The sequence below is a fragment of the Ambystoma mexicanum genome, chromosome 13 (genome assembly GCF_040938575.1).
Source record: "Ambystoma mexicanum isolate Mex_15411 chromosome 13, UKY_AmexF1_1, whole genome shotgun sequence".
In the NCBI taxonomy this organism is placed as follows: domain Eukaryota; kingdom Metazoa; phylum Chordata; class Amphibia; order Caudata; family Ambystomatidae; genus Ambystoma; species Ambystoma mexicanum.
In genome coordinates, this window is record NC_090938.1 from 839,362,277 (window position 1) to 839,382,995 (window position 20,719).

General features: G+C 47.5%; 1 protein-coding gene across 1 annotated transcript in view; it reads right to left on the minus strand.

Annotated features, from left to right (window-relative positions):
* Positions 1–20,719, minus strand: part of MRPS18B (mitochondrial ribosomal protein S18B) — a 95,938-nt gene that overhangs the window by 20,988 nt on the left and 54,231 nt on the right. Inside the window, exons 2-5 of the mRNA XM_069635353.1 lie at positions 15,089–15,257; positions 13,133–13,230; positions 4,483–4,551; positions 4,275–4,341 (exon numbers count right to left, since the gene is read on the minus strand). Of these exons, the coding sequence (XP_069491454.1) occupies positions 4,275–4,341; positions 4,483–4,551; positions 13,133–13,230; positions 15,089–15,257 (403 nt within the window). The remainder of the gene's footprint in view (positions 1–4,274; positions 4,342–4,482; positions 4,552–13,132; positions 13,231–15,088; positions 15,258–20,719) is intronic.

The window sequence follows — 20,719 nt, forward strand, 5'->3', positions numbered from 1 at the left end:
TTTTTAAGTATCCTTGTTTTTCTGAGGTCTATCCTTGCAATTCTAGGCAGGAACAACCTCAGTGGAGGTTTAGTCTTTGGCGGGAAACCTGTGGATTTCCCCGTCCAGGCTCCCTGGGGCCTCAAGCCATTGTGCGGTGCACCGTCTTCCAAAGTACGAAACCGTCCGAAACTTTGCTGGCCTCCTCCTGAATCTCCAGAAACACGATTCAAATCCCTGAAGACCCCCTCAACAGAGTGCAGGACAGAGAGTGAAGAGAATCCGACCAGCGATATTCGTTCTACATCTGGCTGCTGAAAAAAGGTGCCAAATCCACAGAGCCACGAGAATGTGCCAAGTATCCAATGCTGGAAGCCTCCTCTGGCGACTGCTGCTGCATGTTCCCATCCAGTGTCCAGTTCTTTCATCTCCAGACCAGGGACCGGGTCCTGTGCTGCAGCATCCTGAAGGTATCCACCCCAAAGCTCTTCTTTTCTCCTAAGGTACTGTGTGGGCTTAAGTAATACTAGGTCTGGTGTGCATCCTGTGAGGCTGAGTGGGCTATTTGTGGGTTTGGGAGTTTGCCCATACCACTTGCCCTGCCTATTGCTGGAACGCATATCTAGGGAGCCTCCTGTGAAGCCCCTGAACACTAGTGAATACTTACTTGTTCAAGGATATTTCCTATGGAACTTAGACTTTCTTGCAACTGAAGGCTAAACCTGCCTACAGCTGGCATCTAGACCACTAAGGTCCCTCATCTTCCTCTGAGAACTCATGCAATAGACCAGGGAAGGACGGGATAAGGAAAGGCTCCTGTCTTGAAGAGTATAACGAGTGTAAATGTACTTCCTTCTGGAAGAATTAGTGTGGTAACTGTATCTCTGTGAAAGAAGAAGTTACAAAAGGTATACTTAACCTTGTGTTGCATTGTGCCCCCTAAAATGTCCATAGGTTGCTTGGAATGGCGTTTCCCCCTTTTAGAAAGTAAAAAGTGTTGGTACTGGTTTATCGTTGCATAACTGAATGAGTGTAAACGCGCACCAATAGGATTGACCTACCTTGAATAACATTCTGTTCTTCTTAAAGTGTAATTGGCGTTTGCTCCCCCCAATATGCTTTGTACAGACCTAAAACAGTTGATTAGCTAATATTTGTCTCAGGAGTTGCTTGAAGCCCCTCTTAAAATTATATGGTTCCTTATCTTGAATAGCTGCTGCGATTCTAAACTTGTAACACTGGTGTGTGCCTCCTCTGAAGGTGCTTAGAGCATTTCCAATATAGTGGCATGGTCAACTACTCACCTGGAAATACATTGTGTTTTTCTTCAAGTGTACTTGGGTTTTGCTTTCCCTGGTGTGCTTCGTGCATTCGAAAATAGATGTGTATACATACTTATCATACAGTAGCTTAAGAAAGTATACAAGTTCTAGCTCTGAATAGAGTTCTAAAAAGTAATGCTGCAAGGAGTATACTTGTAACAGGGTTGGTTTATCATGCGATTTCATGACTGAGTGTCGTTGCATGACTGGCAGGGTCAACTACCCTTGAAATACTGATTGTATTCTAATAGTTTATCTAACCTGGTTTTATTCATCCAGAAATTGGATATTAATATCCTGAATGTTTAAACTTAGGTTTGATTCACCTGGACTTGCTCCTCTAAACAAAGTTATACCTTGGGTTGCATACCACCGGTATTGAGTTGGTTTTTATGACTGCGTTTATATGATGTTATAGTACTTACTTACCCAAGATTTACCTTGGTCTACCAGTTTTTAAATAAAGCCTTTGTTTTTACAACGCATAGTGTTTCAGGGTTTCGTTGGACCATATGAATGCTGCAATGTCTTTGTACAAAGCTACTGCCCTCTCTCTCTCCCTCCTAAGATGAGCCTGGCTGCTCTTTCTACGCTACCCTGAACTCAGGTGGTACGGCCTTATATTAAGAGTGGAGTCTTGTACTGTCCCAGATGTATGGTTTTATGAAGCCCTTAGTTGGACTTGTCCTAACACGATGCAGACTGGATCATACTGCGTTGCATGGTCAACAGTCTAAATCAAGGCAAGATCTTTTAAGCTCCCGTTACCAGAACCTGCTTTATATCCGCTTTCCGTAGGTGCTTGAAAAACTCCCTTAGATGGGATTCCTTTCCAGCAATATCCAGTTTAGCCAATACAGATTCCAAAATGACTGGATGCACTTTTGTCTGTCTTATTGTTCTCGTATAAGGAAACAAACTAGGACAAGTCGTAGCTTAAAGCCACAAGAGCAGATTTGCTATTAATGGAGGTGGTACTATTAACATGCCTTAACAATGAGAAAAGATCCCTGGGTTGGGCGGGACCATGAAAAAGAGGCAGACGCGCCATCATTACTGCCCCATCAGACTAAATACGGCCATTCAAGTCTGTCTGTCTCGCTCAGCGTCCATTACACCCAGCATTTCAGCGCCCGTGACCAGGGAATGATGGACATCTACCCCAGTTACATCTCCAGGTTCACCTGCAGTACCATCCATGTCCTTTGTAATCATGTTAAAAAAGGGCGTAATTCTCACCGCCTTTTTCCGTTTACCAGCTTGCACCTCTGGCAAAACAAGAACACCAACAGCTGTTAGCATTGGAGTCGCTGACTAAAGTGAGAGGTGAGCCGTTTTTTTCTGGTTTATTGCTGCTGCCCATGTACGGGTGGTGCCTGTCCAACTTGGGAAAATGTTATGCAATGGGTCAGCCTTGTAGATGAGATGACCTGTGCTTCACCTTTACCGTAAAGCACAGGCCCTCTATAAGGCAGACCCAACACAACATTTTAACCAAGTTGGACAGGTGCCACGCGTACATTGGACTTCAGCAATAAACAAGAACAAACAGCTCCCCCTTCACTTAGTCAGTGACAAATGGCGCTAACAGCACTCAATGTACTCTGCGTGCGGATCGCAAGCAGTAGAGGTTTTTGAAAGCGCAGGGTGCCCCAATGAGCTGAGTCCGTGCTGCAATAGGTAAACGCTGATCCACAGTGCGAACAACGAACTGCACCAAAAAAACAGCAGCTTTCCCGGTCAAGTGCATGACCACAAAAGGAATTTCCTGACCCGAAAAGGTTGGAAGAAGGTCACAGAACAAGATGGCCAAATAAGCAAAGAAACCTTGTGGTACAGCCATGTTAGGACCTTAGCCACAGTTATTAGCCAAACGTGGTAAACGCGAATGAGCCAACTACAAATATAGCAAAAATTGTCAAAATGTAACTGCTGCCCCTAGACACATTTAAAATTAACCAAAAATCCCTTGAGTGTAGGTCGAGGGTGATACAAAAGTATCCCCACTGCACTGCATTAAAAGATGTTGTGTGCAATATGAATATGAAAACGTTACCCAAACAGATAAAATGTCAAAAAGGAAACAGTTTCTCATCACCAACAGTCTTTAGGACATGTTGGATTCCCCGTAACAACTAGCAAAAGGCCAGTGCAGTGGAGCGGAAGGCTTCACTGTACTGTAGAAAGTCAGGACAGTCCATACAATATGGAGGAAAGGTTGCATAAGAGAGAAATTTTCCTAACAGTTATGCTAGGAAATCAGCCCAAGACAACAAAATACACACAGCATTGCTGACAGAGAAGCTGCAGACACGCAGAGCAAGATTTTGAGCCAAGGTAAGGCTATATGTTAATTCTCTCTTGAGACCTCCGCTTCTTCACCTTTTGGCTTGCACCCAACCAGAGGGAAATTACCCCCACATTTCTACCCAGAGCAGGAAAAGAAGCCAATCCGGTTCCTCGGGTCATGGGCTGATCATGGGCTGAATCCCACAATCTCAGTCCACATTCCGTGCAGCCAGGTGTCACCTCACCCCACCATCTTCCCCCACGCTCCCCTCCAGTAACCATTTCTTCCCCTACCCCACTCACCTTATTCTTCTAATGGCGGCAACCGCTGTGCCGCTCCAGCTTGTGTCCTAGCTTGCCGGAGCTGTGAAAACAGAAGAGGTGCTCTGCATGGAGCCCCGCGCCTTCCTTCTCCATGGTGGCTATCTTAACGTGACGCTGCAAGGCCCCCCGTTCATTCAAAGAACATACATTGCCACATTGTCCCTATTTTTGACATTTATTTCCTCTCTAGGAAGGGATTGTCAATTCCTGGCTGGTGGCCTGGAGTCCTGCTCTGTTAATCAATGGTGGAGGAATTACTCCAGAGAAAATATTCTCCCATTCCAATCTCTCACAAAGGGAAGCAAGCAGCTTACCAGCAGCAAGCTCCTTCAATAGACCACACACTGACATGACACGTACCTGTACGTGTGGGATGAAGGATCTCGCCGGTGTACGGGGAGATGAACTGCTCCAGAAGCTTCACGTTCTGCAACGGCACAAAGAACAGTGTACATGTAAGCAGGAATGAAAGGATAGCACACCAGGCCGGAGACCAGCATTGGCACACACAGATTCGCCCACCCCCACGAGCAAGGCAGAGTCGGCAAAAGGAGTGCCAGAGTCTTACCTGGTGGTGAAGGCCCAGTTTCTGGTCTCTACAGATGGGGCAGGGGTTGCCACAGATGGCTTCTCCTCTCTGATGGGAGGAAACCAGACAATGTCAGATCAGGAGAGTAATCGTCCATTTCATCAGAACCACGATCTGCCTGCTCTGAGACACTCTCCAACCTCCCCCCATCCGATATGCCAAACCTTCCCAAAAACTCCCTCCACCCCTTCCCAAATTTAATAACTTTGATTTGGGAGTGTTTGGTGGTGAGGAGTTTCTAAATTAAGGTGGACAATGACATAAGTGAGAATACTAGGCTGACAATCAAGTGCTGTGTGCGACTTTCAGACGACCCCTTTCACAGGCCAGGTTAGATGTGCAGTTTAGCAACATGAAATGAGAGAAGATGCTTGCGGAGCACTATCGCACCCCCAGTAGTGCTTTGGGTGGACTTGTGAACCTACTCTATAGACAAAGACAGGCGATATATGGCTGGTGAGATGTGATATGGGTACAGGGCGGACATAAGGCCCAGAACTAGAGAGCACAGTGGGGCTCACTACTAACTGGCTGAGGGGAAAACATGGCAAAGATTCATTGGGAAGGGCAACAATGGAATGTAGGGAGGGGCAATAAGCTCACAGTGGGAGCAGAAAGAGTAGTCTTCCAAGTGGTGAGCTTAAGGATCCAGCTCAAACTATTTCAGAGACAGCGTCATGAAGATGCACATGGAAACGTACAAATACATACTTAAAATCCACATTCTTTAAATAAACTGCGGGTCAAACATATTCTACATAAGCAGAGCACGAAGCATGGAACAAGAAAACACCATCAACCAAATGAAATCCATTTACCATTAAAACGGATAAAGCCGCTTATCGTCAATTTAAATAGGACATTGTGAACAGCTTAACATGTCAATGCAGCATGAGAACACGATACAAACTGTTCAATACACAGAAGCAACTGCAGAAAGACCGGTCTACACTACAAGTAAAATCATATGAAAGACAAAACACTGAGAACTGCATCAAGAAGCAACCCAGTTCATATAGATCCCCAGCTGCTCCTTTTCCCACAATTGCAAGGAACACACGGGATTGAAATCCAAAATGGGTCCACAGCCTACAAGGTCTTTTTTCCGTGACACATGGCAAGTATTCTGCACCCACAGGATGAGGTGTCAGAGGCAAACAGGCAATAGTTGCCCTCTTGAACAGAACTGCATTTTCAAAGTTGCTTAAAACATATGGTCTTTATTATGACCATACCAACTGACCACAAGAAGAGCTTGGCTGGAACCCCTCTCCTCCCTGCTAGCTTTACTTCTTTGCTGCTGCTGGAACAGAAGGCCAGGAACACCAGGAATGAGTGCATCGTTTTTAAGCCAGACCCGTGCTCCAGGAAGATCCTAAGGACGCCCTTAAAGCAGGACTACCCAAGCCTGAGCCACCACAACAGAGTGCTGGACCCCAGACGCAAGGGTAGCCCACAAGGTGTCCAAAAAATAGTGATGCTATTTGCAAGTAGCTGAAACCGTGAAGTGTCGCTGATATGGAGTAAGCCCATTGCTGCCGCGACCTTCAAACCATAGTGCAGGAGTTCCCAGACGTCCTCCCTCTTGCCCCCACGACTGAGGCCTAGGAACAACAGGATCTGCAGGACTACAACAGGAACAGAAGCCAGCTGGAGCACTTTCTTCAGACTCGAGGTACTGTGCAACTAGGGGTACTTGCCTCTTGTGTGTAGCTTGCTCTCACTGGAAACTTGCATTCGCTGCCCATGCAGAGTTGCTTGCATCTTTGCTTTTCACAAGTCTCCCAGCTTCTGGCCCAACAGTGATTCTTTTTACAACAAAACATTGTGCCAAGACATTTGTGCTATCTTCAAGACGTACCACAGCTCCCCTAGACTTTGTTCAATTAACATTGGCTGTCCTGGCTCTCTGCAGACTCTTCTTACCCTCTGACTTTATCTGTCCCTCAAAATGTCATACAGAAGTTACTTGTATAGCTGGGGAAGGGTCAACCTATATTTCATTGGGGGATTGTAAAGTGCTTATTTGCTTTGAGAAACTCGTTAACCTTTGCTTCCTTCCCTAACCTATTCCTTTTTCCACAACCTCAGTATTGCAGTCAGTGTTAACGTTTAGAGTGTGTGAGAGAGAGAAGGGTATCTAGTTAAGGAGTGTATTTTATTGTTGCATATTGCCCTGACTGTTATTTGAGTTTGTGTTATTTGAATACCTGTCACTGTGCATCTCTATGTTACACCTCTCCAGCTCAGACTGACCATCTTGTGCAGAGCTGTAGCGAAGGTTGGGTTACCTTTTGCCAAGAGGAAAAGGCTGGTGTAGTCTCCCACAGCGTTACTACATACAATCTTGCCTAACAGCGACTGAAAATGGGTGAACACCCAAACAGTCGAGACCGTGCTCCCAAAGAACAGAGCAACACAAACTGCTTCTGCTAAGTTTACCAAGGGCCCCACAGTACCATGAGAGTCAAGCATCTGATACAACTGGACGCCTTCTGGATGCACAGCTTCAAACCCGGTCTCCTAGTCCTTGGTGATGAAAGGGGGGACCCTGGATGGGCTCCTGCAGCAGTAGTCGAGAGAAGGACTCGGCAGCAAAAACATTTGTGTACTCCTGCGTCGGTTCGTGGTTTTAGCACCTTTTCTCAGCACCAGCAGCTAAAAACCACTGCTAGTTGGAATCATTTTTCTCAGTCCTGCACTCTGGTGAGGGGACGGAGGAGAGGATTGCTGCTTCTGGAGGTCCACACGGATGCCACCGAAGTTCCAGCAAGATTAGTCAACAGCAAGGCAATCCACGTCAAGGTGGAAGAGGTACCCCGGGTAATGGGTTTCGGCAGCCAAGGACGGTCGCAGGACGGCTCAAATTGAAGAGTGTCTTGAGGTTGGTTATGCCCACCAGCCCAGAGAAGGAAGTCATCCTTGGCGGAGCTTCCCGGTCGATGCAAAAACAGGGTCAGGACAGCAGCAGTGCTTCTGCGGTTACTGGAGGTGCTGCAGGCCTTTCTGGTCGTCTTCTTCAGAGCTTCAGTTCCAGTTCCAGTTCGTTATCGACTGCCTTCTGTCCCAAAATCCTCGCCTTTTATGCAGGAACCCATGGGTGGGAAAATGGTCACCCATGGGTGCTGTACTGCAGCTGTGAAGACAGCTTGCAAGTAACTAATACAAACATGGTAAAAAAGGTATCCACTGCCACCAGCCATTTGGGTGTGTCTGTTACTGTAACTATAAAAGGAGTTACAATGTAGTCCCTTAGCACTGCACATACGGTGGTGTATGCTGATCCCATAAAAATAAAAAGGTAATATCAAATTATCCTACTATCCTTGAGAACAGTCGTTCTAAGAAGAAAAAAAAAAGAATGGGAAGGGAAGCCCAAGGGAGTGCCCAGCAACACTGCACACAGGGTGCTGTGTATGGCAACAATTTATTAGATGCCTGTAGTGAAAAGGTATCTGTACAAAATTACGAAATAAAAACAAAGGGAAGAAAATGCTGAATACAGCATAGAAAAAAAACCTGAATCCTGAAAAGGTAAATGAAGGCAAATTAGGGTTGCAGGGTTTCCCTGCTACCATAAAAAGGGAAGCGGGGACATTTCATTAATCCCTCGCTCATTTCAGATTCAATCATATCATGGTAATCCGTATTTTAAAAAAAATAATTGAGGAAAGCAGAATACAGTAGAGGAAAAATAGGGTTCACATCTCTGAGCAAGAATGAATGAGTGGTAAAAATTCTCACTCAAGAGAATAAATGAAAAAAAACAGAAGTCCAGCAAAAGTGCTGGGGGTCTCAGGTTGAGGGGAATTGGCACAAGATCTCAAAATTCTCCCCAACACCACCTCTTTACCAGGGCCAACCAGCATGAAAGAAAAGTCCCGATGTGAGAAACCTGAAGGTGTCGCACCCGCTAGTCCCTGGAGGTCGGTCATCCAGGTGGCTAGGAAGTGGTGTCGCTATTGGATCCAGTTCCTGGGGGTGGACCAGTGGGGGGAGGATCACCTGGATGGGGAGTCTTCAGGGAGTGGCACTGGGACACCGACGGGCGAGACGCAGTACCCCCTTCCTTCTAGCCCCTTTCCCCCCCACACCCCCATCTTCCCTGTGGGATACTTAAGCGCTACCACCCCCACCCCCTTTACGCCACAAACACTGTCCTACACCGTGAAAGACAACGGACTCAAACCACAGCCATTTCCCTGACATGTCCCAACACAAGGGTCAGGCAATTGACCATAACTACGCACATCTTTCCCTTCACCATAGGGATAAAAGGCAGAGCACGAGAGCACTCTTTGAGCGAGGCTGAACGCACGAGGAAACGGCTACATCGAACTGGCAGTTCAAACGTAGGCAAAAGGCAGCAAGACCTGGAGGGATGACGAGGGGGGAACTGGCCTGGCCCTTTTCGATTCAGACCCAGGAAGCCTTCAAAGGGGAAATCATAAGACCGGGAAGTCCAGCTGGCGTGTGGTGTCAAAGGTGTCAACAGCACACAGCGCTCCCCTGCACTGAAGGGAGGAAGTGCTTGCCGCCATGGTGCAGTCCTCGACTACCATGACAAGAAGCTCCGACAGTTTAGGACAGCCGGTGAGTCGAAGACGACAGATAGTAAATCCGAACTGTGCCGGGCCCAAGGGTGCAGGCGGCAATCTTGAACAAAGAACTTGTATAACTGAAGTTTAAAGAAACCCTTAGTAGAAGGTTCCGAAGCAGAGTGGTCAGGTGTCACAGGGTGCTCATTTGAAGGATTCCGACTGAAGCCTTTGTGGGTTGTATTGTTTGTTGAAACTACGAGAACCAAGAGTCCTTAGGAGAGGCCAGTGTGGCGTGTCAAAGTGGTCCTACGGGGTTTTGCTCCCCTCGTACAGTCAAAAGTCTTGGAGAAAAGTGATTGAACTGTTGTGAGCCCTTCTTGCGAGCGGTGATGGTCTAGGACGGATTGGAACAATGGATAAAGGGCGCACAAGCACTATATCGAGAAGCTACAGTCAGAGTAGTAGTAAACGGCATTGCCTCAGAACCCTTCTTCCTGACACGGGGCACACGTCAAGGCTGCCCCGTCATCCCTCCTATGTGCTCTAGTCTTAGAACCACTTGAGCAAATCATCCAAGCAAACACCCAGATACACGGGCTGATCAGGGAGCGTATATAAGCTAGCATTCACCAACGACATTTTAGCATACCTGACCCATCCAAAAGAGACCGCTATCTGGATTTCGCATCAACCTAAACAAGACTGTATCCCTGTCCTTAAAGCAGCCTTTCGCTCTCCCAAATCACTTAATTACAGAAGGAGAATTTCAGCTGCAAACAGAAAATATCTTAGGGATAGTGATCACGAAGCTGTTCAGTTTAAATGTCACACCCCTATGGAACATAATCAAAGTAGACTTGCAGAAGTAGTCCAAAATGACTGTCCTGGACAGCGCGCTTCACATCCATAAAAATTAAGATACTTCTAAGACTACCCCTACCAATCACTCAGTGGTAATTCCAAATTGTTCCATACAGAGATCAAGCGTTCCCTACTCAAGTTCCTGTGGGCGGACCAGATGCTCAGGGTCTTATACACGACCTTGGTGACACCCAAAAGATAGAGGCATGAGCTTCCCAGACCTCTTTTAATACTACAGAGCATCCCAACTATGAGTGCTGGCAGACCACTTGAGGGTTAACTTAGTAAAGCAGTGGGTTGGCCGTGAAAATGAAATATTTACTCCAGTGATCCTGAGCGAATGGCTTTCGGTCCTCACCGGTGCCATGCCACATAAGATCTGCAAACGGCCTGTGCTTGAAGTGCGTCCCTCTGGAATCCTTCACCAAAGCAGCGGGGGTGGGGGAGGAGGGGGTGATGACCAGGCCATCACCACTCAGTTGTATATGGGCGCCCCCTATAAGAGACTTGCTAGTAGACCAGAGTAACTTTCAGCCTCAGTACGAGGGAGGTCTTGTAAGGGCAGGGCAGATGTGGAAGAAGGGCACCTCCATAAAACAGGAACTAGAAGCTGCCCTACAGGGCATCACTATCTCACCACTGTGCTATCTGCAGCTTAGAAGTGTGCTGCTAGACCCACGCTGGGCCGACGCCCTCAGCAGGCCACTCACCCCCCCCTTAGAAAGCATCTTGAACGAGAGTCAAACTTACAGAGGGCTGATCCCCTCTCAACAGAGGTCATCTACCAAAGCCAAAGACACAATGCAAATGGGTGACAGAGCTGGGTCTGCAAGATAGCGAGGAAGCTTGGGCAACGATTGTCAATCTCAATGCAGTACAAGATGCATAACGGAAGGCTACTATTGCGATGGCATCTAACCCCACAGCAAAAATGTAGCCAGGGGCTATGCCACATTGTTGGAGAGGGTGCTCTGAAGTTTGCGATTACTGGCACCAGTGGTGGAACTGTCAGAAAGTCCAGACATATTGGAAGGAAGTCCTGGGATGGTACAGGCCATTGATGGGATACACAGAAACCCTTCTCCACTGCTCCTATTGTTCCGGATGGAAACTGAGGCGGATTAGGTATACACAGTCTTATCACACATGCCCAGAAACCTGCTCCTAGCAGCAAGAGTATGCCTGACAATCCGATGGAAATGAAACATGCTCCCCACAAAAAAAGGAATGTTAACCAAAGCACACATGTACCAGATGGAAAGCATTACAGCCGCGTTGCTACTCCCATATCGATGTGACCTGGCTCCCCTTCCTTGAATACTACGCAGCACACAAAGCAATATAGTAAGATAAGGCGACCCAACACCTAATAGATGTTTATTTAGCTCAACAAAGGCTCGAAACCAAGGCAGGACGAGAACATCCGATAGCAAGATGACCCCCCCCCCATTACTGTGCAGCTAGGCCTGCAGTGGAGTAAAGTGAACCTGTGAAAGAAGCAGCATATGAACAAAAGCTCATACTGATCCTTAGCGAACACTGTTGTGAGAAGTGGGTGGCGGGGATGGAAAAGGGAAGGAGATTTTGTGATTACAGCCCTGGCAGCGAGTAGCAGTACAGTCAGTCACAGTAGGTCCAGCAAAGGATCCTTCTTTTGTACCGCTGCATTTATGGACATTTCACTTTGCCTAACTGTGCACTGTAACATTAAAGGGATATTGCCATAAAAAATGTTATTGGCTCAAAAGATGGGCCATCTTCAAAAATATATATTTAAAAAATTCATTAAGAAAGTTGCTATGTAAACCTTTGAGCAAATGAGGTTCAAAGTCACAGATTTAAAGCACTAGGAGGCATCCATTTTGTAATTTCTGCTCTTGCGGCACTAATGAAGAAAATGCCGGCTGCGGTAATACACAAGAGCTACCAGCAGGTGGCTTTTGCTTCAGTATTGCCAGAGAGCAGAGAGTAACAACCTGCTGCTGGTAAGTGCTTTAATTTCTTTTTTAACAAGCACTGGAAAATAAATGCTGAGGTTTTCTTTCTAACTTAGAAAGAAAACTGCAGCATTTATAACTTGTATTTAGGTTTGCTGTAGCTTCAGCTTTGAATCTCGTGGGCTCCCCCGACCCAAGCCGGGGGAGCCCAGGAGACTCAAAGCTGAAGCCACAGCAAACAAATACAACACTGTATTTAAAAATGCTGCGGTTTTCTTCCTACGTTTCCTGGAGCCCGAGAAACGTAGAAAGAAAACCGCAGCATATTTAAATACAACTCAAAACGAAAGCTGCTGCAGTCAGAAATACAACCTATTTATAATTGCTCTGCCTTTGCTTTTTGCCTTTTATTTTACGTTTTCAGTGCTTCCCTGGGCTTGGGGAGCACTGAAAACGTAAAATGAAAGTGAAGGCAGCCTCCTCAGCTCATGCAGGTCTGCTGCAGTAAAGCAAAAGCTCCCAGTAGAGGGCTTTTACTGCTTGTTTAGTGCCGGCAGGGCAGAGCTTAACATGAGCGGAGGAGGCTGCCTGAATTAGCAAAATGGATGCTCCCATGTAAACGCTTTGAGCCTCGTTTGCTCAAAGGTTTACATAGGAACTTTCATTAAAATTATGTTTAATGCACGTTTTGGATTATTGCCCATATTTTGGGACAATATTTTTGGGCACCCTATTCCTTTAAGCAATACCTGTCATGACTTTCATGTTTCGCTATTCGAGAGCCAGTGTCCCCAGACAGCCATAAAGGCCATAGAAAGTCATCTTGGGGGCCAGAACACAGTGCCACAGCCCACCACACCTGTCAGGATGTATCATATTGAACATATTCACTTTCATTCCCAAAACATGATCATCATTCCAAGGTGGCAGATGATTTCGATCAGAGTTCTTTGGGATAAAAATGAGTTTTCATGCCCCCGGTTGAGAAGTACACAATCTGGTGTAGGGCTGTAGGGGCCTGCACAGAGTCTGCCTCACTGTACTCTACTGGGCCACAGGTGACAGTGACCTCCCTTTCCCAAGATGTGCACAAACCACAGATCCCAGGATTTGAGCCAAAGAGAACTATTTCCTGCAGACAACCAAGAGTCAAAGCTGCCCTTTGTTAAAACACTGCGCTCCAACTGATGGTGCTTTCCTGCCAGCAACATTCAGCAACCAACTAAAACAGTTAGCCATTACAATGAAATATTATGATCACCCCCTCCAATGCCAAGGTACAAGACTTACGATACAGGTTTTCCGTGTCTTCTGGGGCGGGATGCCTCCCTTGTGGTTCCGACGATAATCCGCCCACACTGGGCGACTGCCGTACCTCTCAAGGTATTCTAGAGAAGAGAGGAAAGACAAGTGATTAGGTTGTGATTTTGGAGGAGCTGTGTCCACCTCTGCGACCTGGTGAAAGTGAGGCAAGCAGCAGCACAATCAACAACTCATCCCTTCCCTGGACCTCTACATAGGCAGCACATGTCCACGTGTATGTATTCAGGGGCAGAGCAGCTAGCCAGGGCAACCATTCAGGACTGGTGTGTGGCGTGGACACGGAGGCCAGCAAGCACTGGCCATCTGTGTAATGCGCCCACTAGGTCCAGCCCTGCCTATAAGGGGTGTGCCGGCCACATTTACTCCTAAAAATAGGCAAATACTTCCAAAATATTAAAATAGGGAGTAAGAATATTCCCAACAAAAATAGGAAATCAACATTTAGAACCTTGTGCCCCTGCTTTCCCCACCCAAAAAGCTCCATGGATAGGTTTGAACCAGTCATGCATGTAGTACCACAGGAAGAAACTATTACTGCCGGATTGGAAGAAGTAAACCTGTATCTTTTCATGTGTATGAATAACTAGGTGCAAATAAAAAATGATTACAAAAACTCCCCTCCCCCCCACCCCCCCCCCAAGTTAAACATTTTTTACTCGTTCATAAAATACTCCCATTGAGAACTGGATTTACATTTATACTCCCTAAAAATTCATTTTACTCCCAACTTTAAAAGATAGGGAGTAAAAAACTCCTACTTCACAATCTAATCTCAAGCACTCACTAGGTCTATAGTTGTAATGTTTCTATGTCCCTAGAGTGACATGAATGTTTTTGAAATAATTTTCTTTGTTGAAATTATTTCGAAAAAACACCTTTTGCATTATTTGAGGGGTCCCCCTTCCCTATAGTATAAGCCCTACACTGACCCCGCCGCGCCCCTTATAACCTTTTAACCCAACCCCCACATATATTTGAATGAGTTTTTTTCGAGAAAATGTTGGCTAAAAAATGATTTCGAAAAACTTTTGGGAATGAATCAACAAGATACCAGTTCTAATAACAATGTCGAGGCCGAGCTATACCCTAGCATGAGCATTTGCACAAGACTTGCCAGCACATAATTACTTACACTCTCTCTCCACAAAGACTATAATACAGCACTACTGCCCCAATCTTGCCTTCATATTTATGAAGGCAAGAGTGGTCCCACTTATTTCTATATCCAATTTCAAGAGTCTACGGTTGCGCCCATGTTATAAGAATTGTTTTTATCAAGAATTGGTTAGAATTGTGCATATCCCGTTTCTACACGTGTAATTCTAATATATACACACAACAAGAAATGTAATTAATATATTTGTTAAGAGCAGGGACGCCCATTCAGGCCTTGGCTGTGCTATATCACAGCAAAAACAAAGAGGTGATGACTGGAAGGTTTAGAATGAATCTTAACCACTGGCATTGCTCTGGGCAACCCTCCAGACCACCGTTCTTTGCCTGCCAAGCCATTACAGAAGGGGAAAGGACCATATGCAAATCAGGCTTGGCCCCACCCCAAAAGGGCCAGTCCAGCCCGAACTGCTAGGCCACATCGCTTCTGCACAAGACCACAAGCATCCCCAATGTTTCGCCCTCGTTGGGGCTCATCAGTGAGGAGTAGCTTGGGTCCCTAGGCCCAGCAGGCCGACCAAGCCTGATTTGCATATGGTCTTTCCCCTTCTGTAATGGCTTGGCAGGCGAAGAACGATGGTCTGGAAGGTGCCCAGAGCGATGCCAGTGGTTAAGATTCATTCTAAACCTTCCAGCCATCACCTCTTTGTTTTTGCTGTGCGATGTCACAACCAGCCCATTGGGGTATGTGGGTGGAACTTGAAGGGCGCAGGCGGTCATGTGGAAAGCATGAAGCCATTATTCACATACCTTCACTCGTCAAGTAATCCCAGGGCTTCTCCTTGTAGCGGGAGATCGTGTCGAATGTGGCTGGGGAGGCCACGGATGTCGCCAAAGCAGCATCTTCGGATTCCACCTGTGTGCTGAAGACTTGAGCGAATGGCCGACCAACTCTCCGAAGAGTCACCGCCGCTGGGACCTGAAAGGTAATGTACAAGAACCATGAGAGAACTGGCAGCATCTCAACTAGTGAACCCCTGCCTTCCAGCAGAGACCAACAGCCGTTAACAGGACTAAGTGGACCCTTGTACCCTCGGTCTGAAAAAGAATGAACCCTCAACTCCTTCTGCACACAGACCAGGCAGACTCCCATAAACAGTGTAGAGTGCAGTGCTGAACCTCACACCGTTACAGTAGAGAACCAAGTGAAACTTCACATCCCCTGTGAGGAGGAACAAGTGCACCCTTACAGCACTATATGGAGGACTTCTCAGCCTCTGACCCTCATACTTCTGTGTCAGTCACTGAGCAGATCGTCAAATGGCCATCGAGGGTCAAGTAGATATTCTCACCCCCACACCAGGAGCGAACCGATCATTTATTGTGACTAAGCAGATAGCAATAAAGTATACAGTGCAAGTTGCACTTTTATGCAATATGTACAGGATTAAACAGACTCACACCCTGCACAGAGAAGGGAGCAGACGGTTGCACCCCATTCCACAAAACAGACAAATTCCCCCTGCATCCTAGACAACACTGCTGGGTCACAGCAAAGGGAGGCCAATAACACACCGCTGCACCATGCCCCACACCAGCCCTTCTCCCCTACCACTCCTATTGGATTAGCAGCCATCCTTTCCAGTACAAGCCTATCTTGCACTCCAATCGACCCATTTCCTCCTCAAACAGGTCTAAGACTTCATCTCAGTCGCTGCCCTCATCACTCAGAGTTCTTTCACCCCTCTCCCTCAGTTTGACGCTTCCCTGAAATGTTCAAATGGGCAACTGCCCTATCCCTTTTGAAGGACCCCTCTGTGAACCCGAACGTCCTGGCAAGCCATCACCAAGTTTTTGCTTCTTCCCCATTATTCAAAGATCCTTGAGCAGGTGGTGTTCAACCAGCTCACCAAGTACCTTGAGAATAATGACCTTGGAGATGCTTCCAAACTATACACTCCACCGTGACTGCACTTGGGCAGGTTTCACACATTCTCTCTGATGCGGACCACTCTAAACCCTTTATTCATCCTTTTGTACGGCTGTCACTCTGACATCGTAGACCATGCCCCTCTCCTCCTTACTCACCAGGACCTTGGGTTTCACAAATCTGCTCTCGCTTAGATTTTCTCTTACCTGGAAGGTTTCTCCTTTAAAGTCTCCTGGAACTTGCTAAACTCTGTCCCTGCCCCTCACCTGGTCAGTCCTTGGACTCCTGCTCTTCACCCACTAAACCTCTTCCTGGGAAGACTTCTCGTCCTTTGGCTTCTAATATCACTACTTTGTTGGCAACACTCAGATATTGCTCTCCTTTTCCCTCCTTCACTACAGCCATCTCGGAACAGATTACCAACTGGGTCATTGCAATTAGTCGGGGATGATTCTCCACTGCTACTTGCTGAACTCTTGAAAAAAGAAAGTCCTCTTGAAAAAAGAAAGTCCTCTTTCTCCCGGCTTCAACCGGCATCCTTACTGTATCTCCTCCCCGCCTGACTACCTTGTTGCTGCTCCCAAAGCTTCCAGCCTTGCTAGCGACGAGTACACAATTCATTACCATCACTGTTTGGGCATTTCCGTCCCATTTCTTACTCTATGAAAAACTAAACTCCACGGTCGTGCTAGCAAACTTGACTAGTGCCTACTCCTTGGCCACCTCTTCTACTACCCCCCCTCTTTAAAGTCTCAACTTCATTACCTACACTCTTTACAACCTACACAGATCCTCTGCCATTTCTACTTACTGACGACATGCAGTTGGCTCTACAGGAACAAACACTTCCTTTTAGTCTACAAAGCTACTCTTTTCCAATCCAGCTGTACTAATAACCTTGTTCCCGGTGACCCTCCTTTGCACTCAATCTCACTGTTCCGTGCCCTCCTTGTGCCTCCTCTCGGTTCTACTCCTCCCCACTCGCCCCGCTCCACTAGAACCTGCAGCTCATCACAATCAAAGCCAGCCCAACCGTGGATATGATACATGATCATCAAAGTTTGGCTTAAACTTCATTAACTTGCTAAAGGAGGGCGAGTCCCCGTGCCTTCCCAGCCATCCTCCCTGCCTGACCACGGTCTCATGTGCTGCATAATGATGCTATTTTGTCTATTTGTACAGTTCTATTTAAAGCGCGTGCCCCCCTGGATTAAAGTCACTTTTGAAAGTCACCTGTTTCTTTTATTGTTTTGTACCTGGACTGCCCCACTTTGTTTGCAGCCTCATTAACTATCACACCACTTGTTCGCAGATTCTGCTATCGTATAGGCACCATTCTAGGGAAGGACTTTGTCATCTATAAATGTTTTATTGTAAGTCATTTCTGATAAAAAAAATTAAATCCATCCTTGTTCTTCAAATAAATCTTTACAAAAACAAAAACATACAAAACATTTTCCACCAACTACAGATCATGGCAAAATATGTCCCACTTTCCCACAGAGCAAGTAAGCACAGCTATTTTAAGGAGGTTTCTCCCTCTCTCTTTTCCACACACTCCAAATCCCGAGTCTGCAAAGAGCCCCATCACTGCCTACCACCCACCCCAGAGGGCATGGGGCAGACCTTGACCCTTATTCACTTCAGGAGAACACTGGACATCCTTTGGGAGGTTGAGACCCCAACCCTGCCACTCACAAGCAATCCAGTAGCCAACACACATTCATCCATCGTGTGGCAAGAACCAGCACTGTCACCTTCCATACATGGCCCCACAGGCAGAGGCCATCTTCCTCCCGCACCACGCAATGAAAATGTCAAACGTGAGGGGAAGGGAGCAGTGGGGGTAGGAAAGGGATGGACAGCGATACAAACTGGGGAGATGGGATGGAGTTAAGGTAAAGGGAATGTGGTTGTGTAAGCAGGTGTAACATGTGTAATGGTCGACAGTGGATCAAACCGAACGCCGATCATGAAACGGGCAATGAGAATTCCAGTGATAACTAGCAATTTTCGACTTCTGGCAGTTTAGAATGTCTTGGAAGGAGGCATTAAAATGTGTGAAAATGTGGTTGTGTGATTCCCCCAAGATGTGCTCAGGAAGTTCTTGAAGTGTTGAGGTCAGAACGGTAGAGTAGATACCCCAGGGATATAATATGGGACTGACAGGCCGACTCTAAAACATGACGGAGCCAAGGGAAACCACAGTGGGAGAGGCAATACGGGCAAGCAATTGAAAGGGCCATGCAAGAGCAATTGCATGGCCTCCCCCATGAGGGTGAGGGCCAATACCTGCACAGCCTCCCCGCGAGGGCCATGCAAGAGCCATACCTGCACAGCCTCCCCCTCCCATGAGGGCGATGGCCATACAAGAGCCATACCTGCACAGCCTCCCCATGAGGGCGAGGGCTATGCAAGAGCCATACCTGCACGGCCTCCCCACGAGGGCCATCCAGAGCCATACCTGCACGGCCTCCCCATGAGCGCGAGGGCCATTCAGAGCCATACCTGCACCTTCTCCCCATGAGGGCTATGCAAGAGCCACACGTGCACGTCCTACCCTTGAGAGCGAGGGCCATTCAGAGCCATACCTGCACGGCCTCCCCATGAGGACGAGGGCCATGCAAGAGCCGCACCTGCACGTTCTACCCATGAGAGCGAGGGCCATGCAGAGCCATACCTGCACGGCCTCCCCATGAGAGCGAGGGCCATGCAGAGCCATACCTGCACGGCCTCCCCATGAGGATTTCAAATAACGCATGGCAGCCTAGCTAAATTGGAGGGAACCACCACTGGATGACTACCCATTTTCTCATTTCCTTTATTTAAAAAGGGAGGAACATTGCTCTTTTGATCACAAAATAACCAACTGCTGGGCAGAATTGCAGACAGTACCTTCTGGGACCACTTGTCATGATCTCTGCTTCCAAAAGATCAGGACTTGCCGACTCCCTTGGAAGCAGACCCATAACCCCGGTTCCGAGTGCCAGCCAGTCCCAATTGGGACCTTTTGGACCCTGTCCTGGCGCCAGTGGCACCAGGCTCATAAAGATGCCCAGTCCCAGCACTAGAAGCGCCGGGCTCATAATGCTTGGGTGGACTTACCTGCAGCAGACCATGCTGCTTACTTACCTGCCAGTTGAACCCCTGATCCTCTTCTGTTTGGGACTACTTTTCCTGTTGGGTGGGGCAGGAGCCACTCCCTAGGTTCAGAACACTGGAACTCTTCTGGAAAGCAGGAACTCTTTTCTTACCTAGGCGTGGCTGTGGAAGGAGGCACCTAAGCACTACAGGAGGCTATTTAAACCACACCCGATGGATGAATCTTGCTTTGCGTTATTCTGCATTCTCTGCAGCAGAACGCTCATCGTGTCTTCTGCTTCTGATCCTGGGCCTAAGGGAACAAAGGCTTACCATCCTGGAATCCAGTCTTCAGCAGCACCTGTACAGACAAAGAAAGAACAGGTTAGCACTACGGTCTTCAGTGGCAGCGCATCTCTTACCTGGTCCATCGGCTGTCACCAACAACTCGCGCTGCATTCTGGCATCTGAAAGACAAAGGCTTACCTACTCTTCGCATGCTCCGGAGGTCTTCGCACTGCATTCCGGCATCTGAAAGACAAAAGCTTACCAGCTCTTCGCACGCTCCAGAGGCCTTCGGCGCTGCATCCCTCATCTGAAAGACAAAAGAAGGTGCGTTTAAAGACATTGGGCAACTTTATTACTCACGTGCCATTACTCCTTCCCACGCCGAATCCAGTGGGTATTCCAGCACCCTTCAGCTTCTCTAAAGCTCCGAACTTGTACCTGCAAGATAAAAGAGACAGTTAGTGCGCATCGTGAAGCAGGCCACAAGCGCTTACTTACGTGCTTCCAGGCGCTTCTATTCCTCACGCGGGTTCGATCCTCAACTCTCATCAGCCCGCCATCCGCCATCGCCAGAACCCTGCAAAACAAGAGATATCATTACAAAAGACTTTTAAGACATTTGAAGTGCCCAGAACTTACCGTTCGTGCAGTTAACGACGGACAGCAGTCCTCTGAGGTCAAGAGGCCTGCACCCTTATCCAGTGAAGAAACTGGTTACGGCACCCTGCCCCGAGGCAGATGGAGAGCTCGGCGTTCACTTACCTAAGGTGAGGGCGTTAACCCTTGGGGTTCTACATGAGAAGAGAAAGGGAAGAGGAGAGAGGCACCCCAATAACCCCAGTTCATTAATCCCATATTTTCTATCTGCAGACATCTTACTCTTCGAGTCAGACATACAGTGCACAGAGGTCCAGCCCAAAGAGCCAACCGTGTGTTACACATCACCTTTGAAGATACGGCATTCACCCAGTCAAGACCGGCCCCTCTGCGGGAATCAGGTGAGCGTTACAGAACACAAAGCCTACCGCAAAACTCCCACCCAGGCGCTATGGAAACCTCGGATACCGACCAGCTAGCCCAGTTACTTGGGGAACTAAGAGCAGAAGTGCATGCAGCCCGTCAGGAAACGAATGCTCTAAGAA